Source organism: Theropithecus gelada, chromosome 1 (genome assembly GCF_003255815.1).
Source record: "Theropithecus gelada isolate Dixy chromosome 1, Tgel_1.0, whole genome shotgun sequence".
Classification (NCBI taxonomy): domain Eukaryota; kingdom Metazoa; phylum Chordata; class Mammalia; order Primates; family Cercopithecidae; genus Theropithecus; species Theropithecus gelada.
This window is the reverse complement of record NC_037668.1, coordinates 64,708,873-64,734,666: the sequence shown is the minus strand read 5'-3', so window position 1 is coordinate 64,734,666 and position 25,794 is coordinate 64,708,873. Positions and strand designations below refer to the sequence as shown.

Here is a 25,794-nt window from a genome sequence, read left to right as displayed (position 1 = left end):
TGAGCCAATAATTAAGCAAAATTAATGGATGAATAAGTGAATGAGTGGGTCATTGGGGGATTGGAAGAATTAATCAGAGAATGACTGACTGAATGGTGAGTAGATGAATGGGTAAGGGACTGAGTAAATGAACAAGTGAGTGATTGAGTGTATGAAAATAAATGGATGATCCTATAAACAGATGAATGAGTGAATGGATGTGATGGAATGAATGAGTACATGAATAAATTAATTAGGGAATGGATGAATGAGTGAGTGAGTGAGAAGCAACTTTGGTCCCCACCCATGGTGCTGAGGAAAGGGAGCCTGTTGCCAGAACCTGGGAGGCAAGGAGGTGCTGGTTCTCTGTGCGTAATTCCCCCCACCCTGCTCCTCACAGAGCAGCACAACCCCCTCTGCTTCCAGCCCATCAGCTTCTGTTCCATTAGGTATAGATACAAATGGGGTTGCTGTGTATCTTTTACTCCTCCACCAGAACCGCACCCGGACTATTGAACCGCAGGTGTCAGTAAAATAACATATCTCCGGTGGCTTGTCTACCTGTATCCCTCACTGCTGAGAAATAACTCACAGCAGCGGGTTAAGCTGACAATAAACGCAGGAATTGACTTCAGTGAGAATGAGCTTGGCTGACTGTTGACAAAAATCTAAGGTGATGCAACCTTTGCTGGGCTTATTGCTTGCTCAGGTGGCAGCCTGGCTATGCTGTTCCCTTGGGACTGGGATGAGGGACAAAAGCTCCAGGGTGATGAAAGGGTACCTGAGCCAGAAGGCAGGTCACGGTGTCCTGCAAAGGGCTGGGGCATGACTTTTATGGTGAGCACACACTTTGCCATTGAGAGAACACTGTGCAACAGAGTAGGCAACGGGGAACGCCTCTTCTCTTCCCTCCCTGCTCCGGCAGTTGACAAAGATCAGGTAAGGGCTGGCAGCTGCCTTCCTCTCATCATGGCCCCACTCTGGGGTGAGATGAGGCAAGGGAATCACTCCCCCATTCCCACCAAGGCACCCCAGGTGCAGGCTTGTGGAGTAGCCTGGCCCCATGGTAGGACATTTAGGGGAGTGGCTGAAGCCCCATGGATTCAGCGTCCAGCCACCGCCAGCAGCCTGCCTACTGGGTAGCAGGAAGGGAGCTGAAGGTAGGCAGGCCTCGGCAGAGGGCACTCAAGTCCTAGGAATCTGCACTCAGCCACTGCACGCGTCTACTCCGTGGTTTCCCAGGGAAGCAGAGATCATGAATCTCGGTAACTCGAGCCCAGGGCCTCATCACTCACTGCGATTGTGGGGGGATTGAGAGCCAGAGTGGATCAGTCTAAACAAAACACACACACAGGGGACTCCCCCAAAGAGCACAATCGGCCACCACTGGGGGCCCCTCCCGTCTGTCACCCGAAGTAGCTGGGGAGGGGTGGGGGGAGGAGGCCAGGGAGGGGCTGGCAGTCTCAGGTTTCTTCCTGGGAATCCTACCCTCACCCCCCACCTGTGAGCCAGTGGGAGACATGAATCTCGCTGGCAGCAACTCGGGCCAGCTCAGCCGTTTTCAGGGATGTTAATGAAATGCGGGAGCACTTGTCCTTTCAGACAGCGGCCCCTTTTATTTGGGAATGAAAAGCTGCATTAGTCTGAATGACGTTTGGAGGCCTCATAAATCCGGCGCTGGCTGCCTCGTGGGGGAGCAGGGAGCCGAGGCCTGGCTGGTGGGTAGACTTGTTTACCAACAATGCGAAAAGCCAGGATTGGTGGCTCCTAATGCCCGGAGGAGATGCGGCTGGAGATAGTGCCAGCCCTGGTGCCTGCTGGTGGCGAGGCAACCTGGAGAGGCATGTCATGCCGTTGGCAGAGAGGGCTGCAGGTCTCTCTTCATGAGTTAGGGATGACCGGGATCCCCGATCTGCCCTGGTAGAGTGTCTGCGTATTCTGCTCTTAGCCTTCCACAGGAGGCAGCTGCCCCAGTGGGGCTCCGCAGGAGTGATGAGAATTGGCCCCTACAGCTTGTCCCCTACTCAGCCCAGGTGGTAGAGGACAGGGTTAATCCTATGAGCTCAGTAGTTGGCTGAGCCTATATGTGAACCTTGACATCTCACCCACAGTGCCTGACAAATGATGATGCCCAATATGTTTTAGAAGAAAGAAGGAAGAGAGGGAGGGAGGGAAGGAAGAAGGGAGGGAGGGAGGGAAGTAGGAAGGGAGGGAGAGGGGAGGAGAGGGAGGGAAAGGGAATGGAGGGAAGAAAGAAAGGTCACATACCAGCAGTGTGACTTTGTATCTCTTACTTAACCCCTCTGAGGCTCAGTCTTCATCTGTAAAATGGATTTGTTATTTTAAACAAAGATCCTATCGCAGTGGGTGTGGAGAGGAAGAGGTGAAGTGATGCGTGTAAGTTAGTGAGTATATTGTCTGGAACATAAAAACATGTAATGAATACTAGGGGTCATTATGGGGATTGTTGCTGTCGTTTCTCTTCTTGCAATGCATCCCACCCTCCCCTAGACCGGGAGGGAACATGCTGCTGTTAGTTTTGGGGAAACCTCTGTGTTACAAAATGGCTCACAGCCAGGCCAAGAAAAAGGCCCAGTCCCAGGCTGGGGATGGCAGCTTCCCTCTGGCCCCAGGGTTCCAGCTGTCTTCCAAGTCCAGTGACTGGGCCCCACAGCCTCTGCAGCTGGGAGGCTCTTTCCCACCGCAGCCCTACGTGGCAGCAGAAAAAAGCCTCGATCCGCAGTATGCTGGGTAACTCCCGCCCACCCTGGGATGCAGGAGGAGCAGGCCCAGCCTGTGCTGCTTCCCTGGGGCGCCGAGGGGGCTCGCAGGTGACAGAGCCACACTCTCACCTTCTGGGGGCCTCAGCATCCCCCTCTGCCTTCCTCCCTTCGCGTTTCTAGCACCACTTTCATGCTAGCTTTTTTGGAGGCTGCTGCTTCTCCTCCTGCTCCCCTCCCCTTATCCCTCCCTTCCTCTGGCCTTGGATCTACTCCCTCCTGGGAGCCACACCTCTACCTTTCCACTTCTTCTGTTTCTTTGCCAAGCCACTTGCAGGCTGCCTGCAGGACAACCCAGGCAGAATTAGCATCCAGGCACTCCCCTTGCCTGTCCCCAAACCAGCCTTGGGCAATGCTGTTTTAGCCCTGTGTCCTTTGCCTCAAGTTCAGATCCCTTTCAGAATTTTCTTCCTTAGAGAACAATTAGGCCTTTTGGTTCCTTGGGGCAACCAAACCAATTGCAGAAGCTGATAGGCAGGCGATGGGGACAGGTGTGCGTCCTCAAGGAAGGGGCTCCCCCAGCTATAACCTGGAGGCCTGGCCCTCTGCTCCCCTCTCCTGCACTTCCTCCCTAATGGTGCCCACTGGAGCCCTTACTTTTTATTCAAGAGGTGGCAGCTGCTGCTTCCCTAGCTTTGGTCTGGGTGTCCTTCCCTCTGATCCCTCGGGCAACATTTTCCAGTGGCTGCTTGGGAAACCAGCCGCTCCTGCTCCAGGGCGAGGGAGGCCCAACTTTGGCAGAGACAGACACTGGTAACCTCCGTTTGTTTGCTGGATTTTCGAGGATGTCCTCAGGACGGGCACACCCCTCTGTGTTATTTTATGAGGAGCCCAGGGAGTCTCTCCTCCCACAGCCACAGTGGCCTCCACCTCAGGTGGGAGGGCGTCCCCTCCTAATTGGCAGGATTGGCCACACTGCGATATTCACATCCCCACACAATGCCACGGGCCCCTGCACCCAGACAGGGAGGGGAAAAAGAGAGAAATTAACAGGCGGGTGAGAGCTCGCCTCATAGTATATTTGTAAGAAAATTAAAGATTTGCTCTTCAGATGTTGGGGGCCATGCTCTTACCAGACAGCTGGCAAATGGGAGAGATTGGAAATGATAGAATGGATCAAATTATTTAAATGAGAAAAATAAATTCACACACAGCCTAGCCGCTGCCCGGTGACAGATCCGTTTATTTATCTACTGTATCGGCACCGCTTTGTCTCTGTCAAAAAGGTCATTAAACTCACCTAACTGCGTAATTCGCAGCCTCCTGCTCCAGCCTCGCTCCACAGCCCTTCCCTTCCCTCGACACCCAGCGCCACTTGAAAAAAAAATTTATTATTGCTAATAAACAACGTTGTTTTTCTTTTTAACCCCTTTAGCTTGTTCCCCCATGGATCCTACTCCATCCCACGACAAATTAGTTTCTCTTTATTCTTTCTTAGGAGAATGAGAGAGGGAGCACCACCCCCTCCTGCACAGTTCCGGGAGAGGGCTGAGAGGGAGCGGGTCCCGCGCACATGCCCCCCCGCTATATCTGCGGGGTGAGCGGTCTTCCTCCTCCGCAGCCCCGGGACCGGCGCACGGTCAAGTCCAGCTTCCCACAGTAGGGGGTCTGGCTTGGGCTCTCCCACCTCTACCAACTCCCGAAGCTCCCCTGGCCCAGCGTAGACAATTCTCTGAATTCTGCCTCTCCGAACCCCCAGCCCCAACTCTGCTTCCAGGAGGGATGGGGTTGGGGAGGGAAGCCAGTTCCCGGGTCAATCTCCCGCCGCTGCCGCCGTCCAGCCAGCGCCCGCTGCGTGGGAGCCGCGAGGCCAGACTCCGCAGACGGCGGGCTCCCGGTCTGGCTGCTCCAGCGGGCGCGTCTCCTCCAGCTGGTCCGGCCGCTGGGCTGCCGCCGTTTCCCAGCTCGCGGTGCCAGCTCTCGCGCTCCACGCCTGGCTCCCGGGCTCGGTGCCCTCGCAGTCGAAGGGACTGGGGCCGGCGGGGCGGATGGGGACGTCTGGGAATCGAGGAGAGTCCTCGTTCTCCGGACGTCCCCGCACGCTGGGGCCAGGGTCCCCTTCCCCGCTCCCCGCGCAGGTGTGAGCGCGCGAGTGTGTGCCTCGGCGGGTGTGAATGTGAAGTGTGTGTGCGCGGGGGAGTGCGCGGAGGGAGCGCGGGCGGCGCGGGAGGCGGGAGGCAGGGCGCGGGGGAGGGGGTTGGGAGGGAGAGTGTGCGCGCGTGCAACTCCACTCCGGGGCTTTGTGCGAGCCCGGGCGATAGCATCGGCGGCGGCTGGAGGAGGAGCGGTCGGAGACGCGTGCAGCCAGCCCGCCAGCGCCCGGCAGCCGGGGCAGGTGGGAGCCCGCGCGGGAGCCAAGCCGACGCGAGTCGGAGCCGGAGCCGAGTCCGAGCAGAGCCCGGGCGGAGCCCAGGAGCCTCGCTCGCGGGCAGCTCCTGGGCGGCAGCCAGGCGGGGCGGGCGCCGGCGGGGCGGCCCCCCAGTAAGATGTGCGCCGCGCCGCCTGGCGCCCCCCACTCGCAGCGGCGCTCGGGAGCCGGGCGGCTGGGCCAGGCGGCGCCTTCGGGGCTGCTGCGCGCCCGCGCCTAGAGCTGCCGCCCCAGGGAGCCCGCCACGGCCGCGCCCCGGGCACGCTCGGCGGCGCCCAACGATGACCGCTCCCTGGCGGCGCCTCCGGAGTCTGGTTTGGGAATACTGGGCCGGGCTCCTCGTGTGCGCCTTCTGGATCCCGGACTCGCGCGGGATGCCCCACGTCATCCGGATCGGTAAGGGCTCTCTGGAGCCGGGGATCAACGTGCGCCCGGGCGGGGGCGGGAATGGGGGCCTCCGAACACATTCCTGAGAGATTTTCCTAACCTCTCTCCGGGCTGCTGAGCCGGAGACCGCCAGGAGCTCGTCCCTGTGAGGACAAAGTTCCAGAGTCGGGGTCACGGGCCTTACTTATTGGGGAGGAGGCCGCCGGGCCGCAGCGGCGAGGGGCCCTTGGCGCGCTCCTGGGAGGTCAGACCTGGCAGAGTGTGGCGAAGGTTTCCAGTGCGATCCCGAGTCGCGGGCGCATTTCGCGGCGACTGCCAGCATGAATGAACCGCAGCCTACCGAGTTCTGCGATCTGGCTTCTTCGCAGAGTGGGGACCCTGGGGAAGGCGCCAACTTATCTCCTCTGCTCACCTCACTCCCCGCGGCCCCTCGTCCCCACTTCGGGCATAGCTCGAGCGGCTGCGGCGAGGTCGCAGGGCACAGATTCGCATGACGAGGACAGCCGATCTTCTCTCCCGGTGGTCGCCCTTGGCCTCGGTGGCACCGGTTCAGCCCCGTGCAAATGGGGCGGGGGTAGGGGGAGCAGGCCCCTGCTGCCCGCTGCAGCTGGTCCCTGGGGCCAAGGCCTCTCTCCGCCCGGGGCAGCGCAGGTAGAGGGAAGGGACCACGGAGGCCGGCCAGCGCGGCCCAGGCGGGCGGCCCAGGGACGCCAGCGGTTTTTAAAGTTAGCCCAAATTCCTCCGCAGCTGGCGGCGGCTGGCGGGGCTGCGCGCGGCTTTCCGAGGCTCCGGCTTCTCCGCGTCTCTTCTCGCCCGAGACTCTTACTCCGGGCTTTAACTTTGTTGTGGCCGCCCAAGGCACCCTGCGGGCCTGAGCGCTGCGCGTGTCCCGGGCCGGTGACCGGCAGGGCTGGGCCTGGCTGGGCTACGACGGAGCCTGCATCACCGAGGGCCCTGCGCCCGCCGCCAGGCCGGAGACCTGGGCCGCCTGGGTTCACTCGGCGCCAGCACCAGCGCCTGGCACGAGGCAAGCCAGACTCCGCCGAGCCAAGGCCACCCTCCTCCTCTGCAGCTCTTCTCCAGGGCGGACCTTGGGCCGTCAGCTGCTTGAAAGAGGTGCCGGAACCGGTGTCGGGCTTGGTTTCCGTACTTCAGATTTTCCTAGGAGGCGGTCAGAAACCCAGAGGATGGGTCTCCTCCCGGGCGGACGCCCGGGGACCGGACCCTCTTGAACTCCTGTCTGGATGGGGCAGAGCACAGTCCTCGGCTCTGCCCACGCTGAGATCTTTCGGTCCATGCCCAGGACCCTGGCAGGCAAACACCGGCAGGCACCGGAGGCAGATGAGGCCAGGCACGGGAGGGGACTCTGGGGACAGCCCTTATGGTCAGACTTAACCATTTGCAGCCCAGGCTGCTCCTGACAACCGAAATGTCTTCTATCTCTGTGCCTTTGCCTGCCCCGAGCCCAACTTGGCACCATTCCAGGGGCAGGAAGCCCCCCCACCCCCGCCAGTAACGGACCAGCGCTTCCTTTATTCCCTGTCTCCTCCCCTCTGCTTTTTTGGGGGCCTGCGTCGTAGAGTGTCCTTGGGGAAAAAGGTGGGGAGACTGAGAAGACGCTATCTGCCCATCGCACGGATTGCAGCTCCCTCTTCCTTGGTCCTTCCTCCATAGGGGTGGGGTGGGTGTGCTCCCAGCCCAGCCTCAGGAAGGGAAGTCTTTGGAGGCCCAGAAAGACAGGCTACGGTGAGGGCAACCTCAGAGGGATAAGCTGGGAAGGCGCAGGATGATGTATCCTTACTGTGAAATTGAATGGGTTAGGGAGTTCCTCCCAGCCCTTAGGAAGAGCATCCCCAAGCCTACCCGCCCTTTCTTGGGTTCAGCGTGTAATAATGCAATTAACGGATGGCAGAGCCCTCCTCTCTTCTAATCTTCTTCGTATTAAGCCCCAGGATTAATTAGCGTGTCAGCCCAGGCCATTTATATCCAAGAGCCCTGCCCCATTTGATTCTCAGCCCATGGACTGGGGTGTTGTGCCTGCGCCAAACGTGACCGCCAGAGCTGTGCCAGTTTGGGCGGAGGATGGGAGGACTCTGAGGCTTCTGGGCTTCTCTGGAGCCTCCTGGGGAGCTGAGCTTCTGTCCTTCTGAGCCCCTGCTCGAACCCCAGCTGGAGCCAGGGAGCTACAGTGGTCATGGACAGAAAGAGCGAGAGCAAGAGAGAGAGAATGAGAATATCATGCTAAAACCCAAACACACCGCCTTGGCTGGGCCAGGTGCCATCTCCCTTTTCCCATCTCTGCCATCCCTGGGATCTCAGGGCTCTGGCTGGGGCTATAAGAATTGAGGCCCTCTGGAGTGTGCTAGGTGCTTCTGGTTCTCAAGACTGGCGCCTCAGCCGGCTGAGCTTGGAGCTGAATCCTTCTCCAGCAGCCAGGCGTTGCCGAGTATCAGCCCGGAGAGGGCTTTCCTGCAGGTGTGAGAGGGGCTCTCTGGGCTGGGGAGCATCGTACCCGCCCCCTCTCTTTGTGCCTCTTTTGGGGGCTGAAATTTCCTCTTAGACAAGGAGATGGATAGCTCAGCAGTGTGACACAGTGTTCAAACAATCTGTCTTGAATAGATGAATTGCATTGCTCTGTCTTTTTGTAATTGTGTCTATCAGAAGGAGAGGTCAAGGCATTGATTGCTTGGATGGTTTGCAAGTAACAAAAGACAGTGAGGGAGAGAGCAAGGGAGAGAGAATAATTGGATTGTAGTCTGCGGGAAAAAATGATCATTGATTATTTTATGTGAATATGTGGAAGATGTATTCTGTGTATGATTATCAAATGTTGTTCATTGAAGGTTTTCAAGGCATATTGTTTGGCATTTTATTATTATTATCATCGTTATTATTGTTTGGATGAATCCTAGTCTTAACTCATGGAAGGCAGTTTAATGCATAGATTCTCTCAGCCAAATAGGCTTGAGTGACCTCCTGCGGGGACCTGAATTTCCAGGTGGCCTGGCCCCAAAGCTGTAGTGGAGGGGCTGCTGGACTTGGAGTCAGGAGGTCTGGTTTTCTGCTGCATCTGCCACCAGTTTGTTGGGCCATTTTCATCAAATCACACCTCTCCCTGGAACCCCAGGCCTCAGTTTCTCCATCTGTAAACTATTTGGTTGGCCTTAATGGTTGGTATGTTCTGTGGTTTCAAAGTTCCCTTTAGTGCAGCCTGGTGGGCACTGTTATGCTACTGTAGGTTTCATGGTTAGGTCTCCCCTCATGTTACGGGCATATGTAGGATTGAGGGCCAGCCTGGAATTTGAAAAGGGAACTAGACAGTGATAGCAGCAGCTGGGGAAGCCTGGCCAGCTCTTCTGTGTGTTGAGGAGCTGAAGTGGTTGGTGGCGATCTCCAGCCAGCCAGTGGGGAGGTTTGAAGCCAAATGACTGCAGAGACATAAAGCAGGTGTGTGGGGGGTGGGGAGAGGGAAGGGTTGGCCCAGCTCTGGACTCTGAGCATCTACAGATAGAGCAGAACTGAGCTGCAAGGTCCTGAGTTTCGTGAATGTACAGGGGCCCAGCAAGCAACAGCGGCCGATCCCTAGGGAGAGACGCCCCCTCCCTCAGAGTTCCCAAACCGGCCCCATCTGTAACTCTTCTGATCAGTTCACCCAAATTATCCTAAACATTCATCTCTTGAGTTTGGGAGCCACTGTGTGTAAAACAATGAGAAATTTCTTGCAGTGACTGGTGATGCGCTGAAACATCGCCGCCTTGTAGGAGCAGACAGCCGCTGAGTGAAGATCAATAGGGTTTTCCCCCCTGGAAGTAAATAGCTTCAGACAAGACCTGGGAGTGGCCCGCGGGGCCTTAGAGATCACTAACTTGAGGAATTTCTACCTCCACTTTTCAGCCCAGCGGCTGCTGTCAGCCCCAGCTTTCCTGCTTCTCAACTGGAGTTTAATTTTTTTCCTGATGCCTGCCTCGCATTGCGCTAAACAGTCTTTTGATGTCAGGATGACCTAGGGTCTTTAGAGGTGGTTTATGCAAGGTGAGCCCAGGCACCCTGGCCTCACTAGGCTCTTTCAAGGTCACCTGCATCCTCCTGTAGCCAGCAGGATGGCTGACCTCAGAAGTCCAGCTCATGTGTTGTTTTGAAAGGGCTTTGTGGGGTGGCTCTTTATCCCCAACACCTCCAGGAATGCAAGCTGCCTAGCTGCTTTTAGGATCCTTTGTAGGGCCTGTGAGCCTTCCCGAATCCCCACGGTCCCACAGGTACTCTGTCCCTGCTCCAGGAAACAGTCCCCTCCATGAGGGAGGAAGCACAGATGCCCCCGTGGGCTGTGGAACTACCCCTCCTCTTGAGAGAAGTATAAGGCCATACGCAGCACAGACTATAGGCCTGCTTGGTGAAAGGGTTTCTTTTAGCAGGAGACCTGTTTGATCTCAGTGACTGGGACTGTGTTTCTGGTCTGCTGAGGTGGCGCCTCCTCTACCTGCCACAGCAGCTTCCCCTGTCTCTTCCTACCGCAGCTGCAGCCTGGCTTCCCTTGCTTGCTCAGAACCTTCCAGAGGGAACTGAGAGAGCGGATGCTTCACTCCACTGGGCAGCGCGCAGAGGAACTGGGGGGCTCCGCACTCCCCGCCTGGCAACAGAGAGGACCGATGTTGCAAGAGCAGGGCCCTTGTTGAGGCTAGCACCCAGCAGGCACTCGCTTGTCCTCCAGAGGCCGGTGTGGTAGGGCTGCAGCTCTGGGAAGACAGATGCACCAAGGGCCTGCCTGGTATGGAAATAGAGCTGATGCAGATGGGGCTGGCGTCTTGGCCCTGGGCTTGATTCCTGGAGTCGCTCTTCTCCCAGGTGCTGATTCTCCAGCAGCAGCACCAGAGGGCAGTGTGCCTGTGCTGAGATGGCCACCGCAGTGTCTTCTGCCTGGGGCCCCACCTGGGTCTGGAGCAAAATCAGAATAATGAAACAGCAATGACAACAACAATACGATGGCCCCAATTTATTGTGCAATTATTAGCCACTAAGCACTGTGCCAAATGCTTTTCAAACAATGACTCATAGTGTGGGTAAATAGTAAGTGCTCAATAAATGGAGCCATAGGGTTTTTCTCTTCATACTGGGTAGCCTTCACCACCTACAGGTATTATCCCATTTTATAGGTGAGGGAACTAAGCTTGGTGAAGTCACTTGCCCAAGATCACGCAGCCAGTGAGTGGTAGAAGTAGGATAAGAAGTATGGTCTGCCTGCCTCTGGATCCTGTGCTTTTAGCTGGCTTTGCCGTCTGGAGGTGGCAAGAAACGGTTTTTAAAGGGGCTGAATGCAGTGCCCTTGCCCCCACTCTCCATTCTGTTTGCTGAGTGAGGTCTCACTGGCTGGGCTGTGTTGGTCCTGCTCTGGGAGGATGGCCATCTGGGCTCTACCATGCTGAATTCCACCAGTCCTAGTTTTCAGTGTCAGACTGGCCTTGCTGATGAGCTGTGTGGCAGATTCGCCGCCTCCAGGGCACAGGTGTGGATGGCCTTTCCCAGCCTTCCCACCAACACACATCCTTCCACTTACTACATCCCACATTGTCCTGGCTTCTGGATTCTGCTCGAGGCTTTAATCTAAGCCCTAAATAAAGGACAGATTCACCCTTGGGTGAGGTCAGTTCACCTACAGGGATCCCACTGTTCTGGGATCTCTAGTCTACATGTCCCCATTGGAACCACCAGGCTGTCCTCAAAGACATTGTCAAAGCCTTGAGGAAGCCCAAAGGCCTCGTGTCTGTGTCTCCTTCACCCCCCATCCTCCTCACCCAGTGACCTGGAAAGAGAAGGTGATTAGAGAATTAGCTGTCTTTGTTATTCCTTCCTTCCCTCACTTCCCTTTTCCTTCCTCAGTCCTGTTCCTTCTTGCCAACATCCCTTCAAGGCTAATAGGTTTTATGGTCGTTTTATTTTTAAGCAAGAGTCACATCCTGACTTTCTAAATAGGGCCTGCTGCCGCTGGGTCCTGGAATATGTGTTGCTGTGTCACAGACACCGTGGTTTGGGTGTGGGGACCTGGATGCGAGAGCCTTCCTAATCCACCATTCCATCTACAAGAGCAAAGGCAAAGGCAAACCCAGACTTACCCTTCTCTGTCTGCGGTGTTCCTTCTCCCAGGGGGACAGGGGAGCCTGGGATAATGGTGGCTGCCAGGCACTGAGCTGTTCTGGAAGTAGGGGGAAGATGCACTGTGCAAAGTCACTACGAAGGTGACAGGTTTGGGACAGGCACGGTCAGAAGGGTTATGTTACTTTCTAGGGCCTCCATTTCCCCATCTGTAAAATGGGGATGATACTGCCCATTGGGTTAAATAGGTGTGATGTCTTTTCAAAAAAGCTTACGTGCTGTCCACAGTTGAGCATTTCTTTTTGCCCTTGGAGGAGTCTGTGCACAGGTCTGGGAGTAGGGTGATGCTAGGGAGGCCTCCAGGGAGCCAACTCCAAGGAGGCCCTCAAATGAGGACCCTTTGCTTGCATGACTGACCATGAGAGTGGGCGCCTCCTTAAATCCTGGCCCTGGCCCAGCATCTGAATTTGCTTCTGGAGTATGCTTTTCCTCCTACTTCTCTTTGTGCTCCAGAGACAAATCCTAATTGAGCATGATTTGGAGAGATGACACCAAATTGAGGGCCAGGAGACTGGGTTTGAGGACGACAGGTTGTTCAGATTTTCTTTTGTCTCTCATAGCCATGTTTCATGGCAGCCATGCCCCCAGAGCCCTCTGCCCTTCCTTTCTTTGTTTTATTTCCTTTGGAAATCACCTCCAGGGTCCACACTGCCTCTCCTTCTTCACAGCTTAGCTGCCCAGGTCCTTCACCTTGCTTCCTTTGACCTTTACACCTTGTTTACTAATAGTATTGACCTTGGCTGTGGTTATCTGGGGGCGAGTGGGTGTCTAGGCTTTCTCTAATGCATGTGTGTCGTGCCTCCCTGACTAGACAAGGAGCTTCTCAAGGGTGTCTCAGGCCATCTCTCCCCTATCACTTCCAAGAAGCAGAATGATTTTTTTGGAGTCAATAATATATTTCATTGATTCTAAGATGGGATTTTTTTTTTCACATTTTCATATCTCTGACATCAACTCGTGTCTCACATGTCATGTCTAAGTTTACTTGCAGAATTTTTTCTTTCTTGGCACTCTTAAGAAAGAATGGCATGTCTTGGGTCTGATGAAATGTGGTGGATCTATTTTTGAACGTGAGTCCAATGTGTACTTGCTGTGTGACCTTGGGGAAGTCACCGCACCTCTGAGCTTCCATTTCCTCATCTATAAAATAGAAGTATTAACGTTAGGTTGAACCATGTGCAGCTGTTGTTGACCTACAAAAATCTTGTGGTTGACCCTTACAGTACTGTCTGCACAGGGTTGTTGTGAGGATTAAAGGAGATAAGGTATGTAAAGCTCTTTGCATAGTGCCTGATGCTTAATAAATTTTAGTAGAAAAAAAGAGAGTTCCCCAAGGGTGGGGCCACATCTCCACTGACTCTGAGCTCTGAGGCTGTCTGCATCTCGTGTGCCCTTGGCTTTGTGCTAACCCCTAGTGCCCCATACTCCATGCAGCCTCGTATATGGCATCTGCCCATTGCTCACATACCCGTGGGCCCTGCACTGGAGTTGGTGGGCCTAGCAGTCTTTACCAGTTACCCACTGTGCTAGGAAGCAGGAGATGTACCCTTCCTTGGATGCTCCTAATGTCAGCTCCCAGACACTGCCTGGCCCATTATTTTGCAGCATTTTGATTAAAATGCATTTTGCCTATGTTCAGAGCTGGGAAGACCCTGATTATGGGATGTCCTTAAGGGGCTGGTCCAGAGAGTCTTGATCAGCCCTTCTCAGATGGGGAGTACCATCTCGCCTCCTGGGCAGGCCACTGGAGACTAGACAGGGTCTGAGGCTGGAGGCCCTAGGGGATAGACACTTTGGCTCTCCTAGGAGACACCAGGTAATGAGGACAGAGGCAAAAGGCAGGGAGGAGAGAGTCCCTATGGTGATTGTACAGATCGGAGATAATGAGATGGAGTGAGATCCAGGGGGAGTGGTGGCTACAACTCCAAATCCTTTGGTGCCATGCTGAATGGTAGTTAAGGATAGCAGAGAGGGGAAAAGCAGCAAGAAGGAGCTAAGATTCTGGTTTGTATTAAGAGGGTTCCAATCCATAGGAGACGATTAAGTCTTGCGCTATTAAAGGGACTGATGCAGACAGGCTGCCGATGAAAGGGGGTTTATAGAGTTCTCAGAACAACTGCAGGGATGAGCTCTTTAAATATGGGAATGAGGGAGACTTCTGCAAAGCCTTTCTGCATCTGCTTTGCAGAACTGAAATACGCTATTCCAAAAAGCTGCCCAATTGGGCGGAAAAGCAGGAGCAGGGAGCCAAGGACTTTCCAGGGCTCCAGGCATCACATTTCCTGTCTATGGTGAAGAATCAAATAATCTAGGCTGAAAAGAACCCCAGGGGTCATTCTAGGCCTCTAGTTCTCAAATATTAGCATGTGCCAGAATCACCCAAAGCACTCGTTAAGATGCAGATTGCTGGGCCCCATCCACAGACCTTCTGATTCCGTGGGTCTGGGGTAAGGCCTGAGTGCTTACCTTTTAAACAGGTTCCCAGATCATGATGCTGCTGCTCATCTGGGAGCCACACTTTGAGAACTGCTGTTCCAGATCAGTGGAGGACCCCACTACATACAGGTGGACGGCCAGTCTCCGGTTGAATGCCACCTGCAATGGGAGCTCACCAATTTTAGGCCCCACCCATTCTTTACTGCAGATGTTTTGCCCATGCTAATCTTTGTTGCAAATTTTCCTCTAAAAAGCTAACATGTGTCTCCCTGCAGTTCCAGGAGGGCAATATAACTGGGGTCTGAGTGTAGGTTTGAAATTCCTCTGTCTGAGTTTCAACTCTTGATCCCTTCCCTCCTGGCTGTGTGACTTTGGGTAAGTCACTTACTTTCTCTAAGTCTAGATTTCCTTATCTGTAAAATCAGGATAATAGCAGATTTCACCTCATGGGATTATTGTGAGAATTAACATGCCTGGCACAAACGAATCTCTCAGTACATTTAGCTCTCAGTCTAATCTTGAGGATAAGCTCATAGATTCTAGGATCTAACAGCCTGACTTTGAAGGCTGCCTCCCTCACTTCCCACCTGTCTAATCTTGAGCAAACTTTTTTTTTTTTTTTTTTTTTTTTTTTTTTTTTTTTTTTTTGAAATGAAGTCTTGCTCTTTTGCCCAGGCTGGAGTGCAGTGGCGTGATCTCGGCTCACTGCAACCTCCACTGCCCAGGTTCCAGGTTCAAGCAATTCTCCTGCTTCAGCCTCCTGAGTAGCTGGCACTACAGGCACCCGCTACCGCGCCCGGCTAATTTTTCTATTTTTAGTAGAGATGGGGTTTCACCATATTGGCCAGCCTGGTCTCTAACTCCTGACCTTGTGATCTCCCCTCTTCAGCCTCCCAAGAGCAAAGTATTTAATATCTCAAAATAATAATGATAATAATAGTTGTACCTGCCTCACAGCGTTTTTGTAAAGACTGAATGAGTTAATGCATGTGAAGTGCTTAGAACACAGGCATGGTAAGCACTCAGTAAGTGTTGTCTATTACTCTTACTATTATGATCTCCCTGCCCACTGACTCTGGCTTGAGTTTGTTCCCTGTCCTACACTAGAGCTCTGCAGAAACACAAAGGCATTTATTTCTTCAGACTAAAGTGGCTTAATTCCTCCAGCATGGTGTCAAGAGCTGACCACAGTGCTACTTATTTATTGAAACCAGTAAGACCATCACCTCCTCAGGTCTCAGCTTTGGTGTCTGGTTGTACAACACCAGACTGTTTCAGGCTTTTTAGCAGCCATTGCAGTCTGTTGATTTATCCTAAGCTGGTGGTCTCATGAGATCATGAGGTCTTTTCCACAAGTATTGCCGCTGATCTGTAACTTTTCTCATCCTCCCTTTGGCAGTTGATCTTTTGAGCCTAAAGGCAAAACCTATCATTTATCCCCAAGTAAGTTCCATCATTGAACCTTCAGGCAGTTATTCTTACTCATTGTTTCTGGACCACCAGGGCCTATTACCATGTCTCCATGCTTGGAAAGCAGGTATGGATTACACCCTCTTCTTCTAACCCCTGCCTCCCTCCTGGGGTCTGTGGTAGAGCGGTTAAGTGGTTATTAGCCTATAGTATGGTTGGGGTTGGGAATCACTGTTCTGAATAGTGAAGCTTTTGGGGATTCTCATTCTGATGTCTCGCATGCTTCATGCCATCTGAGCCTGGGATAAACATATCCTCCTTCCCTTCAGCCAGGTCTGCCATAAACACATTAAGCAGGAAATGAGCAATGTCAGAGTCTGATGGCTTTATTCAAATGGTCTTGGATCCACTATCCTACACTTTAATGAGCTTCAGAATTCTATTGGCTTCCTTATGCCTTCAGGCCCTTTATGATTTGCCATGGTTGGCATCTCTGGACTCATGGACTGTCCCTCCTTGCTTCACCCTCTCTGATCCACTGCATTGAACATCTAAGTCTCCAGAAGGCACTGTGCTTTCCCCCACACTCTGGGCCTCTGCACTGCCTTTCTTTTTTCTTTTCTTTTTCTTTTTTGTTTTTTTGAGACAGAGTCTCACTCTGTTGCTTAGGTTGGAGTGCAGTGGTGTGATCTCGGCTCACCACAACCTCTGCCTTCCAGTTCAAGCGATTCTCCTGCCTCAGCCTCCCAAGTAGCTGGGACTACAGGTGCACGCCACCACACCCGGATAATTTTTGTATTTTTAGTAGAGATGGAGTTTCACTATGTTGGCCAGGCTGGTCTCAAACTCCTGACATCATGATCCGCCCGCCTTGGCCTCCCAAAGTGCTGGGATTACAGGCTTGAGCCACTACACCCGGCCTGCACTCCATTTCTTTCTTTCTTTCTTTTTTTCTTTTGTTTTGAGATGGAGTCTCGCTCTGTCGCCCAGGCTGGAGTGCAATGGCCGGATCTCAGCTCACTGCAAGCTCCGCCTCCAGGGTTTACGCCATTCTCCTGCCTCAGCCTCCCGAGTAGCTGGGACTACAGGTGCCCACCACCTCGCCCAGCTAGTTTTTTGTATTTTTTTAGTAGAGACGGGGTTTCACCATGTTAGCCAGGATGGTCTCGATCTCCTGACCTCGTGATCCGCCCGTCTCAGCCTCCCAAAGTGCTGGGATTACAGGCTTGAGCCACCGCACCCGGCCTGCACTCCATTTCTTTCTGGCCAACTTCTACTCATACTAAGGTTTCAGTGAACATGTCTTTTCCTCCAGGAAGCACTTCTCAACCTCCATCCCCTTCTGAGTCCCACAGCACCCTCTACTTTTCCTGTTGTAGCACTTGCTGTATTGTAATTCTTGGTTATTTTAGAGATAAGTGCTGTACTGGCATGGGCCATAGCCAGGTTGTTCACCACTTAAGTATCCAGTGCTTCTAGCACAGTGCGGGACTCCTAGTAGATAATTAATAAGTATTTGTGGAATAAATGAATGCAATGGTGAATATGGTCATTTGAATGTAAGTCCCCCTAACTGCCCTGGCATGCAGCTCAACACTTTTTCCATTTTGTCAATGAGGATTTTATGAGGGATGTTGTTAGTTTCTTCCACGAAGTCAAGGTTCTCGTGCTGTCTGTGGTGGTCTTCTGACACACCAGTTCTGCAACTTTTTCTGTGCCAGGACCTTTTAGATTTAGTCTACTGGGCAGAGCTGGAATATTTGGGGGAGTGAGCCCTTCTTTTTCAAGTCTAGGATTGGACTTTACATTCATTGTCTTGTTCCTATCATGATGATTTTCTTGAGAGAGACAAGCTGTCTTCTTAAAGAAGAGACTAGAGGAGAGACCACAGTCCTCCTGCCTTTTCTGACCTTACCCTTCTCTCCTTCCCACTTGCCACTCAGCATCTCGGCTGCTCTTTCTGGGAGCTGAACCAAGGAAGAGAACCTCTGCTGTGCTGTTGTTAATAGGCTGAGCACTCAGGACAGCTGTCAGGCAGAACTGTGGCTGGGCCATTGCTCTGCTGCCCATCATAGATCAGGTCTCTCTTTTTTCTGTCTTGACCACATCACTGGCTCCTGCAAGGATATGTAGACAACTGGTCTACATGACAGCTTGGTGTAAAGTAGAGGTGTTGACAGTTAACCTGGAGATTCAGGCTTTATAGACAGTCAACTGAGGCCCTTTAGCCCTGGGAATACATACATCATCCACATCAGGTTCTGGGGAGAGTGAGTGTGTGCATGTGTGTTTGTGTCCTTGTAAGAGATGACCATATGGAAGTTTGCTTCTCTAGCACAGACTTCTGAAATTGGGGCTCAACCATCTTTCTTTATTCCAAGCCTGATGAGTGAGTAGTGACTTTCCTTTGTATCAGTGGGGAAACTGAGGACTTAAAGGATGGTCCCAGTTCCTGACTGACTGGGCTGATCTGTCTACTCTACCAATGTGGCTGAGAGTAAGGATGGGAGAGGTTTTGCAGTGGAGCCCTGAGCTTCCCCTCCTGAACATAACGGAACTGAGCTCTCCCCTGAGGCCAGCCCGCCCCCCTTTTCTTGCTTCCCTCCCTGGGGAAACATGACACATCATGAGCAGAAAAAGCCTGTTGCCTACATGACCATTTTTCCTGCCCAGTTTAATAGAGGTGACAGCCGTCTATTTTACTTGTCTCGTAACATTGAATCAGTAAATAAAATATGGGTGAACTCTCAGGTTTAGCTGAATTATGGCTGGTCCATGGGGACTGTGGGCTGGAGGAGAGTTGAGCAGAGTAACTGAATCCTTGTCTTCTTGCAAGAGAAGCAGAGCCTTGCATCTTCCTTCTGGATCCAGGAAATCGTTCAGTGCTTGAGGAGGCCAGGCCAGCAAGGTAATCTTGTTTGGTGGTCTCTGAGTCAGTGGAAGAACCAGAACACAAATGGAGGAACCCCAAATGCTAGGGCTACAGGAGCACTACCTGTCCCCATTATTTTTTCTATCACGGATTGGTATGCTGAAGACAGAAAAGAGAAAATGATTTGTGCCATGTCCCTTGATGAGCCATGGGAAAAAACAGACAAACATATGGGTCCTCTGACTCTCATCCTGTTAAGAAAACCTGATCTACCCTCCTATTACACACACACATACACACACACACACACACCACACACATACTTGCGAATTTGAAGTTTTACATTTGCAGTTTTAAGAGAGCAAAAGAGCCTAGACTTTTCCGATGTGGAAAAGCAAACCTGTGAAACACTTTTCCGCACTGCAAGAGAAATACAAATTGGATTCACATGTGTTTAGAAAAAGTCAAAAATAACAGATGCACCTTGTGGTTCAGCAAGAGCCAGGGAGGTTGAGGGTCTCCCCAACCTCTGTGTTCAGCACCACGGAGAGCAGCCAGGCCTGGGGGTAGCGGGTGCTGGCTCTTCTAGTATGGGCGGTGTGGTTATTGTAAGGTCTTGTTAAACAGGCATTCTTTCTTTCAAATGCTATTCCTTTAGAACTCTGGTAGGCTAGTAAGAATTGTTATTTGTGGTTGTTCAAATAGAATAACGCAAGGTAAAAGAAAATCAAGGTAATAGATGGAATTTTCTCCTTTTTTTTTTTTCCTTCCACATAAATTGTTCTTAAATCTTTGGTGCCTTGTACGGCTTGTCTGCTAGGGAGCAGCAGCAGATGACAAAACGAGTGAGCATTCCATTGTCAAATATCACACCTGATACCAAGCATCTTGGCTCGGCTTGTCAGCCTCATCTTTCACATCGCATTTTGTAAGTAGGATTGCTAAATGTGATTTCTTAAAAGTATTTTGTGCGTTATTATTTCCTGAGTTGTGGAGACCTGCATACCTATAATAGAGCCATATTTCCTGCTAGTAAATAAAATCATTCCTCATTCAGGTGATGGGAATTAAATGTGTCACAGCTTGGTGGCATTCCCCAAACAACCCCAGCGGTTCCAGGTGCTCTACCACCTGGATGTGTCTGGGAAGGCTTATGGTGGGGCTGGGAATTGACAAAGCCTCTCTCAGACAGAAAAGTCATGCCAGGAGTGACCTCAGTGTTTCTCAGAGAAATGGTACGCTTTTATCCATCACTGGGGTATGGAGAGTTGGCTGGGAGCACCTGGACTAGAGTTCACAGGACCGGAGAAGGTGAAGAGTGTTAGAATGATAGAGTCAGAGGAATTGTTTCACTCGCCTCTGAGGAATTTGCCTCTGAACAAGAAGTGAGGTTTAGGCAAATGGACCCCAAGGATTTAAGAGGTAAGATGGCATCTCGGACATCACACAGCAGATAGAAAAATCCAGGATATTCTGGGAGGAAGTGAGCTATGGTAGCTACAAAGTGAGGGCTACTTTAGGGGCTCTGGCTGAAGATATCTCAGTATGAGGGGATTTGGTGCTTTTTGATGCTCCTACTTGGATTCGCAGAATCAGAAAAATCTGCTTTGAAAATTGTGGTTATTTTTATGCTGTTTGTAATTTTGTGTTTATTTCCTGTCTTTTTCACATGGGTTCTGGGCTGACTCATTGATTCACCAAACATTTATAGAGCACCCACTCTGTATACTGCAGAGTACATAGGGTCAGGGGATTTGTGGGGGCTCCGGGATGCGGGGGCGATGAAACAGCACTCCTGGGTTTGGTGGTATTTGAATGTCCTCGTGGTAGGTCCAATTAGGTGACCTTTAGTAATAGCCGTGGTTCCTTGAACATTTCGGTATGTACAGTTTAGACCACAGCCTTGCACTTGGATCTTCCTCATTCCACGGAGTCCTGGGGAGGAGTAATGAGGCTCAGAGAGATGAAGAGACAAACTGAAAGTCGTACAGTCGAGTTGGCAGGGAGGCTGCATCTCCATTTCACCTTCACTCCTGCTCTTCTTTCTGCCCTTGCCCCTTCTAAATCAGTTCACTTATGTTGTTCCGAGAGTGTTCTTTCACCCCTGAACTGTCACATTTATCCCCCTTCAGGATTCATTTTGTCCAGTTCCCTGTCTTAGCAGAACTGAACCTTAACTTTTCTAGATGGATGGATGCATGTGTAAGTAGGGGGGTGAAAGATAAAGGAAGGCGTTAGTATCCAATTTGTAAGTCTCCAAGGGACACAGTCTGTCTCCTCTGGTGAGGAAATTCTTCTTTCTGACTAACCCAGATCATTCCTGATGCAGTGTAAATCCATCTCATCCATGGACTTTCCTGGACATGGCTGTTCTTGGAGGGTAGGAGGGAACATCTAGCTTGGAAGTCAGTCGCTTAGGGGCTTTTCTTTCTAGGGTTCCACCAAAGAGGCTCTCAGACAATTAAATTGAAATGGCTGTACTTTTGCTCATGGGGGCCTGAGTAGATTTATAATATTTTCTTTTTTAAAAAATTGGATTTTTTTTCATGGAGACAATGATTTATGGAATAATCAATTTCTTTATCTACCTAATACATTGGAGCAATCCGTCAATGCAGACATCAATCTCCCCCTGGGGCTGGGGAGGGCAGACAGCCTTTGAGCCTGACTCGTCTGGCAAAAGGTGGCTTTTTCTATGAGTGACTTTGCTCCCCCATCCTGGATCTGAGACCTGCGGTAAGGAGGGTCAGGGGCTCTTCAGCAAAATATTAATGCTTTCTCCTTATTAGTCTCTGCTCTGCCAGAGAAATAAGGTGCAGTAAGCTCTGTCCCCATTGTACAGTTTGTAGAGACAAAGGACCAGAAAGGGTGCTCAGAGACCAGAATTTGGAGGCATGCATGTGGGAGTGGCCATCTCTAAATCTCTAAGGGTTGCAGTGTATGAGAAGGAGCAGATCTGGTGTTACAGGTCCCAGTAGAATTGGGGCCAGTGAGTGATGGTCCAAGAAGGCAGATTTTGATTCAATACCAGCTATCCACATTCAGTGCTCTTTAAAGATTCAGTAAGTGTAGTGCCTTGGAGTCTAGTGGGCTTCCTATTATGAGCCAGATTCTGGTGTTACCGAATCAGGCCTGTTTTGCCCACCGGGTAGTATCCCAGTCACTGAGACGATGAGTTTTGCAGCAGAGAAAGGGTTTATTCATGTGGCAGCCAAGCGAGGAGACAGGAAAATAGGTCTCAAATCCACCTTCCCAAAGATGAGTTTTAGGGTTGTTTATGGGATAGAGGAGCAGAGTGGTCTGAGGCATGGGGAAAGGTGATTGGGGGTGAGGAGAAGTGAGGCAATCAGTTTCTGCACAAGCGTAGTCAAGCTTCATGGCACTTCATAGGACGATGTCTGAAAAAAATGGCAGCATTAGCATGACCTGAGGGTGGAGCTCTTGGCCCTGTGACGTCAAAAGAGGACTCATTACCCATCCATCATTTGTGTAGGTCCAGTTGAAGGTTCAGTGGTCTCACTCAGTTTGAACTGGACAGGAGCAGACTCTAAATTTCTGAAAAACAACTTAGGCAACTGTTAGCATTGTGATCCATATGTCAGAGGTGTTATCTCTAGTGAATTTGGAGAGTCTTAAAAAAACAAAAACAAAACCAAAAAAAAAACAGCTAAAAGCAAGCAAAGCTGGCTAAGGTTTGACAAGCCTATTCAGGTTTGCCCTCGGCTTCTCAAGCACAGATTGGCCAGGGGTGTTATCAAGGGGCTCTGGATTCCTTTCACTGTGAAATTCTAGGCATGCCCAACTGTGCAGCAAGAGATGCTATAAAAAAATCCAGATTTTCCGAGCTCCCTGAAAAGGCCAGTGCCTGCTCCTGGCTATGCAAACTCCAGGAAGGTCAAGGCCGGTAGTAGTGGTTGTGAAGAATACTCTCAGGCTTCTTTTTTATGGTTTTTAGAAATCTTTTTAAAGAAAACAGCTCAACACCTTTTTTTTTTTTAAAAAAAGAGACAGGGTCTCCCTATGTTGCCCAGGCTGGTCTCAAACTCCTGGGCTCAAGTTATCCTCCTGCCTTGGCCTCCCAAAGTGCTGGGATTACAGGTGTGGGCCTCTACACCCAGCCTAGCTCAACACCTTTTTTTTTTTTTTTTTTTTTTTGGGGGGATGAAGTCTCACTCTGTCTCCCAGGCTGGAATGCAGTGGTGCAATCTCGGCTTGCTGCAACCCCCACCTCTAGGTTCAAGTGATCGTCCCTGCTTAGCTGTCCCAAGTAGCTGGGACTACAGGTGTGTGCCATCACACCCAGCTAATTTTTGTATTTTTATTAGAGACAGGGTTTCACCATGTCTCTAATCCACTGATGAATCCTATTTAACACAATTAAACATTTAATTTGTGTTGGCTAGGTTGGTCTTGAACTCCTGACCTCAGGTGATCCACCCACCTCGGTCTCCCAAAGTGCTGTGATTAAAGCTTGAGCCACGGCGCCCAGCCCTCGACACTTTTTGATGTCTCACTCTTCTGAAGACTAACATCTTTGCTTGGAATTCAAGAAATTCTCTTTCTAAACTCTGTTTCTACGTTATGACCCCTTCCACACCCTCATCATTTAATTTTAAGTTTAATTGGTTTTTTAAGTTGAATCAGCCAACATTCAAAAATTTGGACGTTTTATATGAAATTTTGGGTTTCCAGCTTCTTTTCCCACATTCACATATGCCTCAGTCCCCACCCCTCCTTATAGTAATTTCCTGTGCTAGGATCAGTCACTGTCCTGCTGCTGCTGTTTTTCTTTCAGTAAAGTTACGAAGGAAAAGTAAAATGTTTTTATTTTCAGGAGCAAACAAAAGACAGACTAGGAGTGCCAATTTTTTCAAATTTGTTTCTCTCACCAGCCCTGTTTCACTCTGGGTTTCTGTTGGTCCTGCAGGCATTGAGCCACTGACCTACCACATGGGCAAAGAGCATCTCAGAGGCAGGGATCTTGTCCCATTTCTGTTTATTGTGACAATAACAGCAATTGTTTACTGAGCCCTTTTCCGAGCTCGTTTAACCCAAAGGTGAGTCTAATTATTCCCACTTTCCAGATAAGGAATCTGAGCCTTAATGAGGTGAAGGTACCCAGTGGAGTAAGTGATGGGTGTCACTAAGACTTGAACTCCTGTCTGCCTGACTCCATTGTAATCCCCTGTGTATTCCTAGCAGCTGCCCCTAGCAATGCCCACAACTGGCAATTAGTAAGTGCTGGACACGTCAACTTGAATTCCAGAGTCACGGATGGGATGGGGCCAGGTGGGAAACTTCCGACCTTAAGGTGGACAGTGGCACATTTAGGATGCTCCTGATTCTTCTTTCCTTCCTTTGGTGTCTGGCTGGGCACAAGCGGCTGCTGTGCATCTGTTGGGCGGCATTACCCAGAGTTCAGTTAACATGTGCTGGGCAAGAAATCTGCTCTGAGTCCCTTTTGCATTACCATGTCTTTGAGGTGCATGGACATGGTGCAGGCACTGGAGCTCGGCGGGAGCATTTTAACAACCTCTGTCCTTGTTCGCTCCCTGCAGTCTTCACAGTGGCCGCAGGCCCATCTCTCCGACACAGACCCAGCAACTAATTGGGCCTGGATAACAAACCACACAGACACAAGCCCCTTCCCATTCCCCTGCTGGACTGCAACGTGGGAGGCTTTGCAAAGCTGCCACCTTCTGCTGGGGCGGGAGTTGGGGGACAGTGGGGAGAGGCTGACCTGTCCGCCCTAGACAGGAACAGGATGCTTGGCACCCTCTCCCTGGCTAGGCTATGGACCTGGGGGCCCCTGTGGCAAGAGTGTGGGCTCTTTGGTGTCAAGAGTCCCCTGTGGACATTGTCAGGAGGTGGCTGCAGAAGGGAGATTTAGTAATGAACAAAGCACTGGCTCCCTAGCTCAGAATAGTGTCTGTAAATCCCACCTTGCACAAATCCTGAAATTTTATTATTCTGCCAGCCCGTTGGAGCCAGGTGGCAGTGGGAAGCTTCAGATTAATTTGGGAGATGTTTTCTTTGCGCAACCTCTGGCTTTCTAGGCAAGTGGATTAAGTTCTGGACCAAATAAGGGCTCTTACTTTCTTGACATTTGGGGCTGGCTTTGCTTTTCTGCCTGCTGGGATTTACTTTGGGTGTATGAGTTATCCCCACAGGCTCCCTTTGCTGTCTGCCCCTTGGGGTCTCTGCTGTAGCACATAATCTCCAGGGAAATGTGGCTTTTCCTTTCTCTCCTACCCAAGGCGGACAGAAATATCTTTCCCCATTGCACCAACCCAGATAGAATCTGGGCAGAAGTTTCTTAGGCTTCAGAATCTCTTGATGCAGAGATGGGACCAGGATATTCTGACCCTGCTTTTTGACCCTGTTGTTTTAACCCCTGAATGAACCAATGTGGATGAATTCTTATTGAGAGATGAAGAATGAGTCAGAAAGTGAAAGCCAGTGATTGAGACAGATATATATACATATATATACACACACACACATATATATAGAGAGAGAGAGAGAGAAAAAAAAAACAGAGATAGAGAGAGAAGAGAAGAAAAAATAAAAGAAAAGAGGCTAAATGGCTAAATGGGTTCTGTCACTGGGATGACCAAGTTCTCAAATGCCCAGTGGAGTCGAAGCATCCTCACAGTCAAAATGGCAGGTGTGAATGTCCTAAAAGCCCAACTGAGATAACTATTCTCTAATCCCAACCTGTGTTTCTAGCCTCTGCCTGTTTGTAGCTTCCCAGCAGAGGCCACTGGGTGTGGTTTATCTTCTATTGGATAAGTACCGTAATATGCTTAAAATTGTGCCTGCCTGGCACAGAGTGGGGCTTAACAGGTTACCTGGTGGAGTTTTCCTGGAGAAACCAGATGGGGCACACGTGATAAGACCTCATTACTCCATTCAGGTATGAAAAGATGTCCAAGAATCTGCCAGAAAAGGAACTCTATAGATGGAATACATCTGTCTTTGCTGGCTCTCAGAAGCTGGTTTGCGGTTCACCTTGCTGGGCTTCTTTCCCCCTCCCTATCCCTCCCTTCCTCCTTTCTTTCCTCCTCCCTTCCTTCTTTCCTTTAATAAATGTTGCTTGAGCACCTACTGTGTGCCAGGCACATTCCTAGGTGCTGGATATAGAGTGATGATCAAAGAAGTGATCAAAGAGGGACCTTGTCTACTCTACTTAGGGCAACAAGCAATTAACAGATAATGCATAGTTCTGAATTACAGCAAATGTTATGCATGGAAACAATGGGAAGGCCATGCTATGGTTTGGGAGTAGGAAGGGCCTCTCTGGAGAGGTGGCGTTTAGGCTGAGGCCTGAATAATGAGAGAAGCCTGCCTTGTGAAGAATGCAGGAGCACTCCAGGCAGAGGGAACAGAGTGTATGAGGCCTTAAGGTGGGAAGA

The 25,794-nt window shown here is 51.2% G+C and overlaps 1 protein-coding gene across 1 annotated transcript in view; it reads left to right on the top strand.

Moving 5' to 3' along the window:
* The first annotated feature begins 5,100 nt into the window (after window positions 1-5,100).
* The window catches only part of GRIK3 (glutamate ionotropic receptor kainate type subunit 3), a 238,670-nt gene continuing 217,976 nt past the window's right edge, over window positions 5,101-25,794 (top strand). Inside the window, exon 1 of the mRNA XM_025392326.1 lies at window positions 5,101-5,523. Coding sequence (XP_025248111.1) covers window positions 5,409-5,523 — 115 coding nt within the window. The 5' untranslated portion in view covers window positions 5,101-5,408. The remainder of the gene's footprint in view (window positions 5,524-25,794) is intronic.